Source organism: Dreissena polymorpha, chromosome 15 (genome assembly GCF_020536995.1).
Source record: "Dreissena polymorpha isolate Duluth1 chromosome 15, UMN_Dpol_1.0, whole genome shotgun sequence".
NCBI lineage: Eukaryota > Metazoa > Mollusca > Bivalvia > Myida > Dreissenidae > Dreissena > Dreissena polymorpha.
Window position 1 is genome coordinate 4,658,900 of NC_068369.1, and position 22,149 is coordinate 4,681,048.

At 35.3% G+C, this 22,149-nt stretch overlaps 1 protein-coding gene across 2 annotated transcripts in view; it reads right to left on the minus strand.

Annotated features, from left to right (window-relative positions):
* The window catches only part of LOC127859870 (uncharacterized), a 56,193-nt gene extending 35,381 nt beyond the window's left edge, over nt 1–20,812 (minus strand). The window contains exons 1-3 of one of the 2 annotated variants that reach the window (XM_052397444.1): nt 20,726–20,812; nt 10,582–10,886; nt 1,581–1,752 (exon numbers count right to left, since the gene is read on the minus strand). In XM_052397444.1, the coding sequence (XP_052253404.1) occupies nt 1,581–1,752; nt 10,582–10,743 (334 nt within the window). In that variant the 5' untranslated portion in view covers nt 10,744–10,886; nt 20,726–20,812. Of the gene's footprint in view, nt 1–1,580; nt 1,753–10,581; nt 10,887–20,721 lie in introns of both variants that reach the window. The other variant, XM_052397445.1, reaches the window with a different exon arrangement.
* Nucleotides 20,813–22,149: the final 1,337 nt, after the last annotated feature.

A 22,149-nucleotide genomic window follows, 5' to 3' on the forward strand; every position in this document is an offset into this window, starting at 1 on the left:
TCGGGAAGTGATCGTGTAAGGTCGAGTAGCCGTCGGGTAGCAGTCTAGTAAATCTGTACATCAAATCTAATAGAGCTCGAGTGGATCATGTTGCAATCCAAAATAACTCGGGTAGAGGTCTAGCGGATCGGGTACAGATCGTGTAAAAGATGTCAATCCGATCGCAACACGATCAACTCAATCTTCTACTCAACTAATACACGACCACTTCCCGAGCGCTTCTCTATCCATTTCCTACTCAACCGCTACTCGATATTTTTTGACATGTCAAAAATATCAGGTAGGAAGCCCGACCAATGCCGACCTACCCGACCCCCCCCCCTGACCACTCATGCCGACCGAACCAGACCAATACCCGACCGCTTGGTCAGGCTTGATCGAGTTGATCTGATCAGCAGTGGGAACCCAGCTTTAAGGCAGCTATATAAAGTTTTCAGTAAACGAACTCAACAAAATTCTTAGCAAAGTTTGATTTATGTAGCTGAATGATTAAATATAATACCTCAAATGATAATCAAGGGTGCTTTTTACAATGTTAACCCTAAAAGAATATTACCTGCAAAGATTAAATTATATTCCTTTTCAGTTAAGTCGTTACCAACATGTATGTTTAAGATAATAACTATTTGTACATAATTTAAATTCTTTTTTTAATAAATACCATAATATATCAATAACAACTGACAGGCTATGTTAAAACTTACATACCTACAGTCAATTGCTGAATAAATCTTAATTAACAAATATTCAATGCTCTTCCTGTAAGCAATTAACTTTAATAACTACATACAATAAACCTCAATTACAGCCGGAAGTCATCTTCAATAAATTAACTACTGCTAAGTTTGTTGAATCTTAAACTATTTAAGCCTATTACATTTTACGCTAAGTTCTTTGAATTTTAAACTATTTAAGCCTATTACATTTTACGCTAAGTTCTTTGAATCTTAAACTATTTAAGCATATTACATTTTAGTAATTAAAAACTTGCTGTGATTGTATTTCTTCCAACTTATAACTTAATCCTTGTCACATAAGTGATAAAAATAATCCCACACCGATTTATTACAGACATAGCAGCCATGCCCATGGCTAAGTTCAAGAACGCTATCCTCAGGAACATGTGAATAACTTTACATGGAAAATGTGTCATTCCTGTCCATCTGCACTTCATGGAAATGTAATGAGAAATGAGTTACTAGGCCTTCTATAGTTGAACACATCTTCGTGAATGTAAACTAGCCAGAAAGAAGGTATTTACAATACAAGAGACAAAGCTTGCTATAGGAGGCTAAATTCACCCAAAGTTATCTAAAAATTAATTTTGTAACAAACATTCAGCACTTTGTCACCTTTGTTCATGGTCAAATAACTATGCCGGTAACTAGTGATAAACAAAGAGTTCGGCACTGCTACACTTCACGTAATAACATATTCAAAGTTTCAATCTAACTGCTTGAGAAATGTGGAAGCAATTTAATCCACAACAATATAACATTCTAATGCAGCTAGATATACTGTCAGATAAAGTGACTATTATGCACCCCATTGAGGTATATAAGTTATATCAAGTAGCTCACCCATGTTAAGATTCTGTGCCGCCTGTTCTGTCATAAGCTGCTGCTGTGCTAGGAAGGCAGACTGGTTGGGCTGGCCTATGATCTGCAGTCCCGGGGGCATCATTGACTGGTTCCCAGCCAACAGAGAAGGGGTGCCCACCCCAGATTGGCCATTAGCAGGCAAGATGGCTTGCTGAAAATGAGAATAAAACTTGAGACTATCACATTCACAAGCTTGCAGAATGCTGCAAACAAGAATATGAACTTGAGACTGGAACAGTAAAACTAACAACTGATTCTGTATAATATATATGCATCAAACTTTGCGCAAATCATCAAAACATGTTCTGTGTTAAAGAGATTCTTTTAGTATTGCTGCTGCATGCCCGTGACACTGGCCTTTGACCTCAAATCCTGTAAGTGTGTTCCTTTCCTCCCAAGTATCCAGGATCAATATTTGGATGATCGTAGTTAGCAGCTGTCTAGGTATAGTGCTGAAACTAATATAAAGCTACAAGCCCACCTCTTCGACCGTTTAACTAAAATTTAAGAGGCCTCTTCTTTTTTCCCCAAGTAACCAGCATACCAATGCAGATGACTGGAAGTCAAAATATTCTATAGACAAGAGCATCGCATAACGGGTGCCAACGCTCGGCTGCGGATGCAGTTTTGAATAAATGAAAGCTTGTCAATTTTGATTTTTTTTAGAGGTCACAGTGACCTTGACCTTTGACCAAAAATGGGTGTGGTGTGTAGAATTCATCAAGGTGCATCTACATATGAAGTTTCAAAGTTGTAGGTGGAAGCACTTTGATTTTAGAGCCAATGTTAAGGTTTTATCACTGCAGGCGGCAGACGGCGAGATGGCTATGACAATACCTCGGGTTTTCTCGGAAAACAGCCGAGCTAATAATTATACACTGGACATTACTTTAATGTCTAAAGCACCAGTCCTATTTGAATTTCCTCACAAGAAAGCAGGATACAAATTAAACATTAAATGATGGTAGGGTTAAAGTTATCTCTAGATATTATCGAAAGGCAAAAATAGTGTTATAAGCCTCCATGACTATTACCTTTCAACTCAAAATTGAACCACATCTTCCTTACCTTGCAAGTAACATTCATACCAATTTGCATGATCATAGATGTTATAATCAACAAGATAAAATGCAAAATAAAATACAAATATGAGGTTCAAAGCCCCTGTGACCTTAGCATTTCAACTCTAAATTGATAGGTCTTTGCAAAATCTTGCAAGTAAAACAGTGCTTTTTTCACCATTTTGGAAATGGGGTTGGGTCTTTTTGGATTGGGAAAAATCGAAGCGTTTTGACCAAAATTGGGAAATTAGTGTTGTTGTTTTTTGCTAACAAATGCTTCATAAATGACAATAAATTTAATTAAGAGTTAATTGAAGAACCGTTGGAAGGTTAACTAAAGTTTGTTTTTTTAAAACCTTCAATTAGGAATTTTAAGGTCCCATTTGGGAAAAATATATACTTTGTCCATTGGGAATGGGGCCGGATACAAACCTTGATTTTGAACAAAAACAACAACTGTAAACATTGTACCAATTTGCATGATCACATATGAAAAGGTTCTCAAGACATCATGTGGAAACTAATTAAGTACTAAAAGCCCCTGTGACCTTGACCTCTCATGTCCCTAATTACCATCATACCAATTTGGATGATTATAAGTGAAGCTTTGTCAAGTAATCTTGGATTTTTTAAATATGAATATCATGTTTAAAGACCCTATGACCTTACTTTTGTTGACCTAATGACCTCAAACTAGAAAGGCAACTTTCTGTCCCCACTAGTTACCAATATGCAGAATGGAAAGTCAAAGCGTTCCTTAGATATCGTGTGGAAAAGAAATGGTGCCTGAGCAACAGACCATCCAAAGGACCAACCAACATGACTTTGTGCAAGGCATAGTATCATTTCTTCAAAGGTGGCATATTAATTCCAATTATTTACCACATTACATACGATTGTTAAGTATGCATCATAATAATAATGATCATAAATGTCTTAATGACATATTTAAATACAGGATTATAAAAACCATGATCATGACATCCAAAATGTGCTGCAGTTACGAATATAAACAACACCAGTTCCAGGGCAGGCAGGGAAGACATCAGTAGAATACATACATTTGCCATAAATTTTCAGACCAATTCCTGGACATTGAGCTAAATTTACCGGGATATTTGCCGATTCATGTATACATATAGACATATATGCATTTTTTGGTATGCATTTTTTTCACATAGTAAATTTAGTAGATTACTAATAAATACGTTGTTAGCATCTAAAACGATTTTTTGCATCATTGATTATCACAGGCATTTAATTAATCTTTTCTAAGTGTGTGACCTCCATCGTTAATTCAATCTTTATTTGCCATGCTTGCCAAAACACAATTTATTTTCTTCAAAGTCTGCCATCTTGTTGAAATGTTTTAAGCGGCAGGTGCGACTAGCAACGTAAAATCGTGTAATATATCCGCCTTATATGCGATTCGCATTTTGTTTAATTAGTATATGTTACAGTAATTGTTTCAATAATTAATTATCTTAAGGACGATAAAGATACATATTGTTTTAATTGATCTCCCTTAAAATTAAATCTTTTGATGTAACTAACAGGGGTCTAGCTAGGTTCAAAATTTAGGGAGAAGTCACTTCTCCCAAAGACCAACATAGGGAGAAGTGGCAACTTTTCAGGGAGAAATGGTACTTTTGCATCCAGGGGTCAAGCTTAGCTGAAAATTTCCGGAGATGTCACTTCTGTACAGTTGCGTCATGGGTCTTCATTTTACATGTATTTTGTGGCAAATTAAAGGAGAAGTATTTCCATTCAGCTTTCAATCATCTCTTTACTTGTCTTATACCCCTCATTAAACCGTTCCAATTATCATTAATCAGAAACAACTCATATTTCACACTTTGGGGGACAACATTTACAAATACAAACACACACTTAAGTGTTTATTTTTGTTATTGATGTATTTAACTGACTTAAGTAATATATTTAAACTTAACATGCTATTTATGTGATAACTGATAAGCTATTTCAATTATAGAGACTGAAATGGGTGATGGAATTCAAAAGGCTGCATTTCATTTATAATAAGAGATGTCAAGTGTATAAAACCTACATTTTTCTTATTTGTAATTGATTGTAAATTATTCTGGTACTTTTTATTTTATTTTTCCTGTACAGGTGTATCAAATAAAACTTCAATTTTAACAAAACCAGTAATATTCATAATCTTCTTAATTCCTTGTAAATTTTAAGAAAATCAAGATTAAATGGAATTTATATTGTGCTACAATTTTTCAAAAAATAAAAATTCATTTAAAATCTCATTTTACAGCACAGATTCCAAATCTTACCTGTGAATGAGCCCTATATTTATTGCCAGTGCTAGGTTAACTCTTCCCATTTGATCATTCTTTTGTATTGTTTTAATGGGCCATTTAACTTTGCTGAAGTATAGTTACTGGTAGCCAGCACAAGGCAATTTATCAAGGCTTCACATATGAACAATTTTAAGAACTCTAATAGCTCCCGCCTGCGCATTTTAATGTTCAACTTTGCATGACCTGTAAATGGGGCAACTTCTGGCTGAGAATTCTCCTGTGTCCAATTCTCCACATCAAATTGATTTTAATGTGTGGCACAAACAAATAATTAAAAGGTGGAGAAGTTATGTCGCCTTCATGAAATTTATTAGCGACATAAATATTCCCTTGGCGAGCAAATCGCCCACTTCGCCCACTAGCGAGACCCCTGAACTAAATTATGCATGAAATGCACAATTTCCACGAAGACAACATCAATGTTTTCATCAAAGTCTCCGAAGTAACTGTCCATTATTTTATCGTGGAGGAGTACACAATACGGACCGATTAGTTTTCTTGGTATTACAAAGCCACTGAAGCTTTAGATTGATATTGACACGGGGCTATTCTCGCATGGCCAATTCACAACCGCACGAATCTTTAGATGTGTGAACAACTCCTTTGCCCTTACGAGGGAAATTATAAGGTAGTATTATTAAAGCCAATTAGAAACCACATCAAAAAATGGGCCTTTTCGGTTTGATTTGTGAGACAATCGATGTGATAACAGGACCCCTGTTAATTGATCGATTTTGACACGTAGCGTAGTCACCTATTCCGGTAGGCATTGCCATGGAGACGCTGCGCATTAGAGGGAAAACAGATTCGAGGTGCAGTTAAGTCTAAGATAAGGTACATGTATGAATGGATTTTGTAAAAATTAAAATACGGGACATTTGACAGATTTCCGGGACTGCGGGAAACGTTCTTCATTTCCCGGGACAATCCGGGACAAATGGCATGTATGGTAGAATATGAGACCATCAGATCAATGGTCAAGGTCAAAGAGTCTTGAAACTGGACAAGCTTTTTGGAACAAACTTTAGAGAATGTTCTCACATGCGATCATGCAAACTGGTACAGAGATTTTGAGATCACCCGGACAAAGTTCACATAAGCTTGCATCAAGAAATGAGATTTTTTTCAAGATATCTCATTAATTCATTGACTTCCGATCATTTAAATAGGTTAGTTGGTTACTTGTGTGGAAATCTTGACAAATATTCATCTTGAGGTCAACAGGCCAAAGGTCAAGGTCACAAGGGCTTGCATTCAAGAATTCATTTCCATAAAATAACTTTGACCTACAATAATGTAAATTTGTGTAGTGGTAACTTATGTCACAAGGACTTATTTTGACCTTATTAGTTGGCTTATATTTTTGTTTATAATCAGTTTTTGTGCAGTTAAATAATTTAATGACAACTATACCTTAATATGAGAAACTGTTTGATTCCTAATATGAAGATTAATAAAAAAATGTTTGTCAATCCTTTTGTTGTAATGTTATATCTTGCAATTCACAGTTTGTAGGATTAATATTCATTAATCATCCTTTTGTTGTATCCATGTGTGATGTGTCATAATGCCTTTCGAAGTTTATTGAAACTGTTTGTAACAGATTAAAAAGAGGTAACCAGTTGTCAACAAAAAGACTAATATATAAGGCATATGTAGTTTGAACATTGGGCAGTTAGAAACTGGCGGAAATCCGTAACTGAACACTATTGTTACTTTAATGTAAACAAGGAACTTGTGTAATTATGTGTTATATTTTGTCATGGTAAAAGGACACACAACAATTGATTTTCTAATAAACAGTTCTATAAATTAGCCGTTCATTTATCATAAGTTCACTCGAAGTGAATTTCGGTTTTAAAGTGTGACTAATTACAGAACTTGCTGTTTCGAGTGTAAACAATGGCTGCAACCAGGCGAACTCAACAGGAATTAATCGCGAAATCTATAAAAAAAAGCTCAAGTCAGCCCAAAATCCACTGGAAATCCTGAGGTTAAAATGATTAGCAAGAGGAGCTAATGGCATCAAAGGTATTGGCAGGACATTCAAAATTATGAACGATGATGAGAATAGGGCCTTAGACTTCAAAGAATTCAAGAAAGGTATCCATGACTATGGGATACTGATGGAAGACATGCTAATCAAGCAACTGTTTGATAGTTTGGACAAAGATGGCAGCAGCAGTTCAGACTTTGACGAGTTTCTGAAGGCACTCAGACCCCCAATGTCAGTCTCAAGGAAGAATCTGATCCAAATGGCGTTTATGAAACTGGATCAATCAGGGGATGGAATTATCACGGTGGAAGATCTGAAGGGAGTTAATAATGTCAAAAAACACCCGAAATATCTCAACAGTGAATGGACAGAGGAACAGTGCCTGTGTGTGTTCCTGGATGCCTTTGATTCTATTGAAAAAATGGAAAGGTCACAAAAGATGAATTTCTCAACTATTTTTCCGGTGTCAGTGCATCCATAGTGATGCATATTTTGACCTAATGATGAGAAATGCTTGGAAAATAGGCACTTGTTAAGGGATTGGGCATGTTTTTGGGCATGGACCTTGGATGAGAAATGCATGGAACATTTAACACTAAAAACTATTGCTCATGAACCATTAACTTTGTATAATTTGTGTTAGGTTGTATTGTATATATTTTTATTCATTTAATTATTCCAGTCTTGATGAAGTCTCACTAGATGCCAAATTATGAAACAACTGAGAACTGAAGTCAAACAGAAATCTAAACCAACTAATAAGGTCAAAATAAGTCCTTTAGTGTTTGTCAATCCTTTTGTTGTAATCTTATATTATAATCTTGCAATTCACAGTTTGTAGGATTAATATTCATTAATCATCCTTTTGTTGTATCCATGTTTTGATGTGTCATAATGCCTTTCAAAGTTTATTGGAACTGTTTGTAACAGACGTAAAAGAAGTAACCAACAAAAAGACTAATATATAAGGCATATATAGTTTGAACATTGGGCAGTTAGAAACTGGCGGAAATCCATTCCTACAATTGTTAACAAGGAACTTGTGTAATTATGTGTATATTTCGTAACTAAAATCATATTATTAATAGTAAATTCAGTGTTTGAGTTATTTCCCTTAAAGGAGTATTACTCACAAAGGTCAAGAACTTCCTTTGTGAAACTTACATTTGTATGTGGAATGTGTAAATAGAGGTAAAAGGTAAAGTTCAAAGCTGCTTATATCATTAACAGGGTCTATGTGCAATATCTACAGAGTTCTTATAATAATATTATTAGTTTACTGCATGACCCATGACTTTGAACTTAAGCATCTTAAGTCAAGGTCAAAGGGAAAAACTTTGGTGCAAGCCAGGGGGAATACATGGTTAAGTAAATTTCCATGAAAAGAATTTAAATGCTATACAAATTGCATCTGTTTTTTACCTTTAGTCAGACATGCAGATCAGTGAAAGAACATGCTGTATGGATAAAATAAGGTTTTTCAGGAACACCAGAAATTTATGGACAAATACAGTTGTACGCTCATTTTGCGAAAATATTTCTGTCAGTTTCAACATGAAAATACAGACTGATAAAGTTTTTTTCCCTATACATGCAGTGCTTTTCACAGGATTTTTGGCAGGCGCCCCGGGGCTGATAGAGGTGGTTCGAGAGGGGTATCCCCTCCCAATGTTGATTTAAAAAAATAAAATAATGTGTCAATTCAAGTTCTGTGGTGCGTTATAACTCAAAGAAAAACAGCGTCAAAAGACACCATTTGGTGCGCTATGACTCTTCAAGAAAATCCCACAGTCATTTAAAAATATATATAATTTTTTATCTTGTTTAATTGTTTTAAAACTTTCCCGCACAGATAGTAAAATCTCGACTCGAACGATTCCCCAATACATCCGTTTCAACCCAACTATATAACTGTATGCTTACTACTTTTCAAGTTTCTATCTATTACCCGATAATCCTGTTTATTCCGTTTTAATAAATCAATTTCTGGTAAATATTTATGATAAAAGCTCTCAATTATTTCTTTAACACAAACCTTGCCATTTATCTATAGTATCAAATAAATTGTGACTATAGATTTGATGAAATATTGCCTCTGAACATGCGTCAATCCCATGATATGGTGTGTGATTGTTAAAACGCTCAATACACGCAAGCTTTCTATGCAAAAGACGCAACGTTGTACATGCTGCATAATTTTCTTGCTCTTTTTAATTGAGAAAAAGATTCGACACAAAATAAATTTGCACTGCTAATTTGAAGCAAGAATATTTTAACGTTGCGGTAACATTTACATTCGGAAGTGTGTTTCGGATTAAAAACGCGTTAACATCGACTTACGGGAATGGGTTTCGGATTACAAATTTAATTATTCCCATCTAAGATTTCAACAAATATTAAAAGTTGCGTTATGAATGCAAAGATAATTTGTTTACACCTTACGAGTCGAATAAATGTTTTGATGGAATTATGCATAAAATTCACGTTGTCCACGAGGATTGCGGCCAGTTGCCATCATCAGTCTTCTAAGTATCGATTATCGGACGAAACATTTACAAGTGTGCGTAATTAATTCAACGAAAATTTGTTAAAGCGCATTACGTGTCGAATAAATGTCAGAAAAACGAGGTGAATCAGTTCTATAAATGGACATGATAAAATATGCATGTACTGGAATTAAATTGTTATCGCATTATTGTAACCAGGAGTTATTTGCAAAACTTACTCGCTATAAGTAATCAATTGTTTACCACTTGCAATTAATTTTATGTATTAATTATGAGTCATAGGCAACACTTGTTTACAGTAAAAAGGTGTGATGATGTTGCCCTAAACCGTCTTTAGTGTACTGTACTGTACTAGTTACCGGTTTTTATATTACGTAAATGGTACAAATTCTTGCTAATCAAGTTGCCATAAACTCTTACTTCGTGCCCGACGTCAATGAAAACTAATGGTCGCTAGTTAACCCCGCCCTCATAAGCATTCGCATAACAGATTGGACGATGAACATCACAGTTTGACGACTGGAAAGTTACCTGATACATCCTTGTCAGCATTAAAATGACTGTGTAATATGGCTAGAATAATCGATACGCGCGTCATCCTGTTCTCTTATTAGTGGATAATCCATGACCCCATGTGGTGTTTAAGACGATTACTTGTGAAAGTAGGTACAGAGTGCTCTTTTAAAACAGGGAATATTGATACACTAATAGAGAAACCTTGATTTTTTTGTTGACAATCTCCACTTTCTTTTACTGAAAAATACACTGATCGGAAAATTTCAAGCGCCCCGGTGACTCTGATTTCAAAATTCAAGCGCCCCGGCGAGGGATCGTTAAATGGCCTGTGGAAAGCCCTGACACGTACAATGAACCAGCAACATTATTTTCATAATCAATAATTTTTTTATACAAGATAGAGGGTTTAACATGGTAAATACACCATTTCCAGTTTTGGTACTGGGCCATATTTTAAATACTAACTGACCTGACAAACACTTTTTGTAAAACGGTTTACTTAATAAAACTGAGCCTAGGCAAATGATACACTAATGCATGGATATGCCAACATTCAATTAACCGTACCTGAATGACATTCTGTAGGCCCTCTACTGGTTTGGCAGAGGCAGTGTGGGTGAAGATCTGCTGTATCCCTGGCAACTGTTGGATCAACTGACCACTGTTGGACGGCTGGCTGGACACCAGGTTCATGCCAAGGTTGATGGACATAAAACCTGGGTTATCCATTACGAAGCCAGGGCATCTTTTTCAGGATGATTATCCAGGAATCAAATTGTTCTTGAATGTGAACATGATTTCTTAGCGGTGCTAATGGTTTCACATGATCATATCTTTAGCTCATGAAAAGATGTATGCAATTGAAGTCATGCCTGAAACAGAATAATGAAAATTCTCACTACTACATGAAATGCAAGTAAATACAGTTATACATACATGTAACTAGATGCCTTTTGGCAATGTGTCCAAGACCCAGTGTTGATAATGCTGAGACTATTCATAGAAATTAGTGAGAAATTTATTACTAAGTATCATATGAACAAATGTTCCAAACAAGTTATCTGCTAATTGGGTAAAAACGTGAAATCTCGTTTGTTTGCTACATGTATGATTCAAAATCACTGAAAAAACTGCCCTGACCCACATTATAATGACTTTTCGTGAATGAAAATATTTCAGTAGATCCTTTCAATCACGAATCATTTACATGCACATATTTAAAACTTGGATAAATTAATGGTCATTAATGGAGGACAACTGTACTGAAAAACAACAGCAACAGAAAGGATGTTACATTGTATCTATCCAGAAAAGAAGCACCATTGGCAAATTCAACTGTTGAATGGAGATTACACACAGCTCCTGATATGAAATGTATACAGGATGAAAACAGCTTCAAATACAATTTCAACCTCACAGTCACAAAGCTATCACTATTTATTTTGAATGCGACTACTAGAGTACATGTAACTGTATACACAATATTTAGCTATAGCCATATAAGGAAAAACTACTCAGCACTTAGCTTTGAGGCCATGTTTATCAGCGGACCGCAAACATTTTAAAACTCAGTCAAGATGTCATAAGAAAGAAAGTTCTGCAAAAGTTGAATGAAGATTGGACAAAAATGAGACACCAAGGGTGTTTAAAATGTTTCAATAACAGATATGAGGAAAACTACTAAGTCCAATTGAGGCCATGTTTTTAAATCCATTTTGTACTCATATCAGATGTCATTCAAACTAATGTTCTTACCAAGTCTCATGAAGATTGGAAAAACAAGAGCTGTCACCATAGGATGACTTATGCCCCTTGTTAACGCTTGATAGAAGTTATGAGCTTTTTTCGAAACCTTAATGCAGATTTCAAAACCTAAATACGGACCCTAAGTTCAAGGTCAAGGTCACAGGGGTCAAAATTTGTGTGCATATGGAAAGGCCTTGTCCATATACACATGCATACCAAATATGAAGGTAATATCTGAAGGGACATAGAAGTTATGAGCATTTTTCAAAACCTAAACGCAGACCTTTTCTTCAAGGTCAAGGTCACAGGGGTCAAAATTTTTGTGCATATGGAAAGGCCTTGTCCATATACACATGCATACCAAATATGAAGGTTCTCAAGGGACATAGAAGTTATGAGCATTTTTTGAAACCTAAACACAGATTTCGAAACCTAAACGCGGACCCTAAGTTCAAGATCAAGGTCACAGGGGTCAAAATTTGTGTACGTATGGAAAGGCCTTGTCCATATACACATGCATACCAAATATGAAAGTTATAGCTCAAGGGACATAGAAGTTTATATGAGCATTTTTTGAAACCTAAACGCAGATTTAGCAACCTAAACGCGGACCCTAAGTTCAAGGTCAAGGTCACAGGGGTAAAAAATTTGTGTGCTAAGGAAAGACCTTGTCTATATACACATGCAAATCAAATATGAACGTTATATCTCAAGGGTATTAGAAGTCATGAGTATTTTTCGAAACCTAAACACAGATTTCGAAACCTAAACGCGGACCCTAAGTTCAAGGTCAAGGTCAGAGGGGTAAAAATTTGTGTGCGTATGGAAAGGCCTTGTCCATATACACATGCATACCAAATATGAAGGTAATATCTGAAGGGACATAGAAGTTATGAGCATTTTTCAAAACCTAAACGCAGACCTTTTCTTCAAGGTCAAGGTCACAGGGGTCAAAATTTTTGTGCATATGGAAAGGCCTTGTCCATATACACATGCATACCAAATATGAAGGTTCTAAAGGGACATAGAAGTTATGAGCATTTTTTGAAACCTAAACACAGATTTCGAAACCTAAACGCGGACCCTAAGTTCAAGGTCAAGGTCACAGGGGTCAAAATTTGTGTACGTATGGAAAGGCCTTGTCCATATACACATGCATACCAAATATGAAAGTTATAGCTCAAGGGACATAGAAGTTTATATGAGCATTTTTTGAAACCTAAACGCAGATTTAGCAACCTAAACGCGGACCCTAAGTTCAAGGTCAAGGTCACAGGGGTAAAAACTTGTGTGCTAAGGAAAGACCTTGTCCATATACACATGCAAATCAAATATGAAGGTTATATCTCAAGGGTCATAGAAGTTATGAGTATTTTTCGAAACCTAAACGCAGATTTCGAAACCTAAACGCGGACCCTACGTTCAAGGTCAAGGTCACAGGGGTAAAAATTTGTGTGCGTATGGAAAGGCCTTGTCCATATACACATGCATACCAAATATGAAGGTTATATCTCAAGGGACATCAGAGCTCCAGATAAGGGTCGTATTTTCGTAATTACAAATTATTTTCAAGTCCGTTACGTATTTATTTTAAAATCTTGTCGTACCATTAAGAATTACAAAATCAAGTTGCGAATATTATTTTTGCATCTGTTCGTCTCGATTTTTATTGAGTTCTTTTCGCGTTAACGATCTTTTTGGTGCTTCTATAGAATGGTTATCGGGTTTGTTTAACAAAACGCATTTTTTCCAATAAAAGCGGCGTGTACAGACTATCATTGTCAAAAAACAATGGCGGCGCCCAGAGCGTCCTATAAAAACTGCAAGGTGTGCAAAAACACGCTTTTAACATATTGTACGCAAAGTGAGCCGAAGTTGAATGTTTACAAGGACATAATAGAAAAGATCTTATACGATGTTGTATGTTCAGTTGCCAAAGCAGTCGGAAAAGCTAAAAAAACCCGACACGACAGGTCCAAACTTAAACAAAAAAAACATTGAACCAGTGGAAGGGACAATTCCCGTGGCTAATCATTGAAAAGATTGAAGGGGAGACCCATTTTATTGTGAAATATGTAAAAAATCATCGAAGGCATGCAATCTAAGCACAGTTTGGGAATATGAAGGTATTCAGGGCTTCCGCTGTTGTTCGCCAAATTCGCCGTTGGCGAAAAATTCGTGAATTCGGCGAATAAAATTCTCGGTTGGCGAAAATGCTCGGCGAAACATTTTTAAAATTCGGCGAATAAAATTCTCGGTTGGCGAAAAATGCTCGGCGAAACTTATTTTGCCTGTCAAGTACCATCCCAGATAGTAAACTCTTTAAACCGTCCACTGTGCGTCAATACATCATCGTGTTATTAACCAGAAAAGTTTGATACGCAGTCTGCAGCACCACCGGTCCGAACCGGTCATCGTAACAAAGAAAACTTGCTGGTGCATTGTGTACTAGCAGTGACGTCATCATCTATGCATAGAACTCTTGCTGGTGTGAAAACAAAAGGTGTTATCGAACATTATGTCAATACCACGGGCCTGGCAAAAGCATTTAACAAAAAACTATTTCTTCACAAAATCACATGCAATCTTGTTTGAACAGGAATTTGAGAGCATTTCTGTTTAATAGTTTAATTATTATAATATTTTGGGAAAGGTGAAGTTTGATTAAGAAACCAACAATTTCGGAAATAAAAAGTATACCATTCACTCGTTGTAATGTATTTCGGATATGTTAAAAATTCGGACATTTAAAGATACGGACATTTATGTGTTGGTTTGTTGTTGATAGTTTGTAAAACTATGTTTTATCATATTTCAGGCAACTAGAATGGATGGTGGCAATTATCTGGGTCTTTCTGTCAAGAAATATGCGTGAAAAACATTCATTTATTTGAGCCTAGAAATCATCCACCACTTACAGAAAATGTTTTAACAACAGAAGCTGTCAAAGCTGATGTATATCATATCCAAATGACCTAATATAACTGTTTAACAATATGAAGTGAGAGGCTTTGAAAATAAAGCATCTTTAGTCTTGATCAACTGTTACGTTTTGCAAAGATTGAAATATGTGCTCAAGAATGAATATATTTAATATATTTTTGTAAACAATGTGAACTGAACATGTGCTTATGATGTATGTCAGTGCCTTCCCCAGGAATTTGTTCAGGCGCCCCGGGGGTGGGTTCGTGAGGGGTGTCCCCTCCCGACGTTGATTTTTTTTTAATTTAACGTGTCAATTCACGTTATGTGGTGCGTTATAACTCAAAGAAAAACAGCGTCAAAAGACGTCATTTGGTGCGCTATGACTCATCAAAAAAATCCCCCAGTCATCTAAAAATATATTTTTTATATTGTTTAATTGTTTTAAAACTTTTCCGCACAGATAGTAAAATCCCGACTCGAACGATTCCCCAATACATCCGTTTCAACCCGACTCTATTACTGTATACTTACTATTTTTCAAGTTTCTATTTATTACCCGATAATCCCGTTTATTCTGTTTTTATCAATCTCTTTCTGGTAAATATTTACGATAAAAGCTTTCAGTTATTTCTTTAACACAAACCTTGCCATTTTTTAAGTGACTATTTATAGATTTGATGAAATATTGCCTCTGAATATGCGTCAATCCCCTGACCTGTTGTGTGCTTGTTAAAACGCTCAATACACGCCATTTGTATGCAATAGACGCGACGTTGTACATGCTGCATAATTTTCGCGCTCTTTTTAATTGAGAAAAAGATTCGACACAAAATAAATTTGCACTGCTAATTTGAAGCAAAAATATTTAACGTTGCGGTAATATTTACATTCGGAAGTGTGTTTCGGATTAAAAACGCGTTAACATCGACTTACGGTAATGGGTTTCGGATTACGAATTTAATTATTCCCATTTGAGATTTCAACAAATATTAACCGTTGCGTTATGAATTCAACGATAATTTGTTTACACACTTTACGAGTCAAATAAATGTTTTTTACGGAATTATGCATGAAATTCACGTTGTCCACGAGGATCACGGCCGGTTGCCATCATCAGTCTTCTCAACTATCGATTATCGGACGAAACATTTACAAGTGTGCGTAATTAATTCAACGAAAATTTGTTAAAGCGCATTACGTGTCGAATAAATGTCAGAAAAACGAGGTGAACCAGTTCTATACATGGACATGTTGAAATATACATGTACTGGAATTAAATAAATTGTTATCACATAATTGTAACCGCATAATAATTAATTGTTTACCACTTGCAATTAATTTCTCGTATTAATTATGAGTCAAAGGTAACACTTGTTTACAGTAAAAAGGTGTGATGATGATGCCCGAAACCGTCTTTAATGTTCTGTACTGTACTAATGACCGGTTTTATATTACTCAAATGGTACAACTACTTGCTAATCAAGCTGGGATAAACTCTTACTTCATGACCGACGTCAATAAAAAATAATGGTCGATAGTTAACCCCGCCCTCATAAGCATTCGCGTAACCGATTGGACGATGAACTTCACAGTTTGACGACTGGAAAGTTACCAGATACATCCTTGTCAGCATTTAAATGACCGTGTAATGTGGCTAGAATAATCAATACGCGCTTCATGCTATTCTCTTATCAGTGGATTATCCATTACCCCATGTGGTGTTTATGGCGATTACTTGTGAAAGTAGGTACCGAGTGCTCTTTTAAAACAGGGAATATTGATACACTGATAGGGAAACCTTGATTTTTTTGGACAATCTCCACTTTCTTTTACTGAAGAATACACTGATCGGAAAATTTCAAGAGCCCCGGGTACTCTGATTTCGAAATTCAAGCGCCCCGGCAAGGGGCGCTTAAATGGCCTGGGGAAGACCCTGTATGTATAAACTGATATTCTGTTATTTAGAATAAAAGTATGATTATTACATTGAATGATGTATGTTTATCTTGATGTTTGCATATCTTTAAATGTTTTTTTGTTATAAACTGATATTCTGTTATGTACAATATTTTAAAAGGATGATTATAGTAATAAATATATTTAAGCGTCATATTGTATTTATTTGTGTTCTTACACCCCTAGACTTTCACGAGGCGGTCCCAAATGCTTGGCTAAAACTTTGGCTACAGTTTCTAAAATTTGGCTACAAAAAATCCAGTTGGCTAAAATGTTGGCTAAAGAAATTTTTGAGCCAGGGGAAGCCCTGGGTATTTGAAAAATAAAATTGTATAATACTGAATAGACACTGTTGAACTCGTATAAATGAAGACGCTAGTATGTTTATTTTGATTTTTTGAATGAAAATAACCACTATTATTTATTTTTAGGTCATTTAGAAAAGTGAAGAATTATTTTCCAAAACTTAGTAATAACGTTTCATAAAATTTCAGAGTTAAGAATTATTTTTGAAAATCTGGTAGTAACGTTAAGAATTTCACAAAACCTTATCTGGAGCTCTGGAACATAGAAGTTATGAGAATTTTTTGAAACCTAAACGCAGATTTCGAAACCTAAACGCGGACCCTTAGTTCAAGGTCACAGGGGTAAACATTTGTGTGCGTATGGAAAGGCCTTGTCCATATACACATGCATACCAAATATGAAGGTTACATCTCAAGGGACATAGAAGTCATGAGCTTTTTTCGAAACCTAAACGCAAAGTGTGATGGAAAGACGGAGACAGACGGACAGTCCGATCACTATATGCCCCCTTTTCTTTAAAAGGGGGCATAAAAATGTGACTTAAAGAATTAGCAACAGATATAAATTGAAATCTTGCCCACTACCTGTTGGCTATGTTTTTGTTTAAGGAACAGAATCATTTTGCAGCCAGGTCTTGTTTTTTGCAATGGACTGTAGCCCTTTTCGAACAGAATACATTTTAAATAGCGATATGAACAGACTTTCTTTATATATTTAACTTACACATGTTATATCTCTGTCTTGATTGGGTCTTTCTTGCATTTTGTATTCATGTAGAACAAGAACGTAATTTCACAATTAAACTATTGACATATATTTTAATATACTTCCCCCTGGAGCTGCTTGTCACTTAAAATGTCCTGTTTTTGATCCATAAACAAGATGGGCCATCATTTTAATTACAAGCTTCTTTTGATTGACTTAAGTTTTAATTAAAAAGGTTAACTTACAGTCTTACACTAAAACTGAACCGGATTATTGGTTAAATCAGCAACGCACTTTAATCATTTACAAATATGTAAGATTTGTATTGCATAATGTTAGTTACGTACTGGGCCCTTTTTTTAATGATTTTTATTTAGAACCCAATATTTAAATACACATCTCATCTGGAGCTTTTTGCAGGTTCATTCAAAACCTGTGAAATGGGATGCTTTCATTAACTGTCTAACTGGATTGTAAGCTGAGCAATGCACTGCATACAGTGGCTTGTGGGTGAAATTAACTATTGCCTGGCTCAGTAGACGAGAGTTTGGTAATACAATTGCATTTTTCATAGTGATGTCCATCAACTGAAGCGATGTGATCTGTTAATCCATTTAATGATTAAAACAGCAAATGTCCAGTAATTGAAGCACTGTCATCAGTTTATCCATTAATACAGCAAATTTGTTTGAAAAACTGGTAAAAGTTTTGGTACCAATCTAATTATGAAATAATTGGAGTGAACAAAACCTAAACACAGGAACAAATTGTGTCATAATATCTTGGTGAGATGTTCTTTGGGACTGACACTCTTTATCAGAGACACGTTATTGTTCATAAACACAGAGTCTGCCTGGTGTGCTTCTGGGGCCTTTGACATTGATTCAGGTGGGCCATCATCAACAGTTGAAGTTTTCTGGAAGCAATTCTTGGACACAGGCAGCAGTATCATAAATTTGCCCCCCCTCCCGGTACCCCCCCCCCCCCCTTTTCAACAACGAATAATGACAAAAATTAACAGTTTAAAAAAATACCCCTTGTGTATGTACTTATATATACACAAGGTATGGAACCCACAATATGCCTATTGCTGAAAGATTGTGGAACACGGGACGTGACCAGTTTCATCAAGAACACACATATATCCATGCAGTTGCCAACAAAATGCAACTGGATTTGTTTAAAGACATTAAAAGCAACATGATAACACAGCTTATCTATCTCCTGTGCAGATAATAAGTTTCAAATTCAATTAACTTCGACTTTCTCGTTACATGTCTGTGTTTTAATGCCATTTTTTGTCGACCGAATGCTCGGTTGTTAAACGCCATATCATTGGCCAACACAATGCTGGCTATTAGAACAACCAACCAGATGACGCGTTATAAAATTAAAATGCTGTACATGTGTAGACGAAACACCGAATGACATGTAGTGAGTAAGGCGAAGTTAATTGAATATAACATCAGGGATTTCAATAGATTTTAAAAAGCAGGAGTCAATGACCCCTGGACTGAAATTTTGAGGAGTCAAATTGAAAAATGTTGGGGTCAATTTTGAATAAAGATGTTTTAGATAAAAATATGCTCTTAAGAGTAACACAATATCTTTAAAAGTTAGACTGCTTTATTAAATAACAATACTATGATACATAACACAACATATTTTAATGAATTGGTACATTAAAATCTACAAGTCTTTTTACACATTTAAGTAATTTAAGATATGTACCGGCAGCACCTTTTTATCACATATTTATCATCATTATGTTATCATCATCCCTATGATAACATTTCTAAGAAAACACAATCTAAATGCATGGAACATCTAGTATATCTATTACTGTTTATCCGATTACTATACATGTCCGAAATATGTACACTTAAGAATGCCTTACCTGTAGTAGTTTTACTTTAATAATCCAAATTTTTCTTGTTGTTATCTGGCTTAACAAACCTTATTAAATGTTTGTTAAATCCAGATAATGATTTCTCCATTATTGAATTTCCATTACTTGCAATTTGAATCGCCAGCTTTGAATTTAATGCGGGTTGAATGTTACGCCCGCCATTTATAATGTCAAAGGTCATGACGTAGCAATTTAATTCTACTCAGAGAATTTATATCTAATCTAGAATGTGATTTCTCTATGTTTATGTGTAGTATTATGACTTGTTAGTATCAAAAATGAACTGTGATTCCAGTTTATATAAGATGGGTGTTACTGGTAATTATTGGTGGATTAACAACTTGACAAAACTCGCTGGACTAGTGGATCTACGTAATTAATAGGCCTTTAATCAATTTTGTTGTTTATTTAATTACTTTTGCCGACTTTCTTTAACCGTGCGGTCTGCAAAAAAAACTGCAATTATCGGATGGTCAATCAATCATCATGTAATCACTCCTGCTAATTACCCAGTTAGTGCGCATGCACAATTCAGGCGGTGACATGTGTATTGGAAGAGATGAGATAAGATAAACAATGCCCGAGGTATTCCCTCGATTATAGACCGAGTTTCAAATACTGAAACATTAATTTCAATTAGGAGCACAGCGGTATTTATTACCATGGAACTCGAGATGTTAGCTGACTGACGCACGGGTCAAATTTTCGATGTGTCAAAATGACTCATGACAGAAAAAAGGATTGTGTCAAAAACAAGTCATTTTTAATTTGCACGCGTCAAAGGATTCTGCGTCTATTGAAATCCCTGATTAACGTTATAAGCTGAACAGGAGATAGATAAGTTGTGTAATCACATTGCTTTTATTGTCTTTTAACGAATCCAGTTGCATTTTGAAGTGAAACTCTATGATTGCATATTATTTATCGGAGAACATGACAAGACTTGAATGGATACCAATTCGACACAAATCAATTACATAAATAAACAAAAATATCAACTTTTACAACCATCTTGATCTGATTTAGTAATTCTTCGAAAACTCATGTTTGTAAACAAAACAACATTTTTGAGCTAACATGAACCTATGCGTTTTGTAGACACGATTGTACCATGTAAACATGTGCAAATAGTTCAAAGAAATATGTTGTAATATATGTACCTACATGTCATTGTTCATAACTCATAAAACAAACTTAAATCAATAAAACCACAAAATACAGATGTTCTGCGTCTTTTTCAGAACCGGAAATACATATGTGCGCTTGCGTCATCGTTTACACCCTACCATTATTTCAAGAGGTCACATTTTAAGCCAAACTGACATTTACTCATAGTCATGAGTAAATTTATTATTCTCTATTCTCAAAATACTACAAAATTATCATCATCATTATCAACCATATCATCATCATATCAATATCATTATCATTAATGCCATCATCATCATTGATAAAACATCACTGTTATCCTCGTAAATCTGAACACATGTTTTACATACAAACCTAGAATTCTAGGTCTTTGATACAAATAATAACCTAACGACAAATAGGAGTGGGTGCTTGTATTTGACAGAACTTTCGACATATTAATGCAAAAAAAGACAACAAATTTCTGACGCCTGTATGTCTTCTATCGACCTCAATGGCACCGCTTAATTGATGAGTCTCGAGACAACTGTAAACGGTGTAACATCTTTGTTCAGATGTCTTAAGAACTGAAACGATACTAATTAAATGATTTAGGACATATCATTATGTTTACGTAAGCATGCACACGTGTGGCATGTGAATAGTGCACATCTATTCATACAAATCAGACGGTAAGTCTAAACCTAAAATCAAGAGTTAAGGTTTGAATAAACTGAACCCCGCCGATGCCCAAAGCGCACACAGGACGCCCATCAATAACGTTAAGTTGCTTAAAATAGTATAAATTTACAAATGTGACACGTTAATTTGTTAAAAGAAGCGGCGATTATGTTTAAGATTCATCCACCACCACCAATCAAGAGAAGTGTACATGACTTGACGTACACCCGGGTCCCCATACACTAATCGGTAGTAATGAACGATTCAGGTAAAACTAAGAGCGGGATACGCAACCCTAACTGCTCATTTTTCTTTTCTTTCTTTTTCTTTTAATGGCCGGGGGGTGGGGTGGGGGGCGTACGAGGCCTAATGGCTCAAGACCGGTGTCTAGGTGCCTTCATCCCCTTCCGAAACCTCTTATTTTAGAGAAATCTACAAATAAGCAGCTATTATTATACATGTATTGTAAAAAATAAGTTTTCTTTAGCAAAACATGTTAATAACACGTAATCAATCTAATTGCGCAAATAAACATAACAAACAAGTTATGGTGTTAAAATATAGAAAATAAGAATAGCTTTTTAAATAAAACGTTCATTACATAACACAACAAACAATGCTAACACTGACATTTAAACATACTAAGATTTCAATAAATATGCACGAAGAAATACCTCCAGAAAGTGATAGTCTAAAATATTATACATATAAATTAGAATTAAAATTCTTATTAAAAAAACAATAAGAAGTAAAAGATAAAAGAAAATAATCAAGAACAT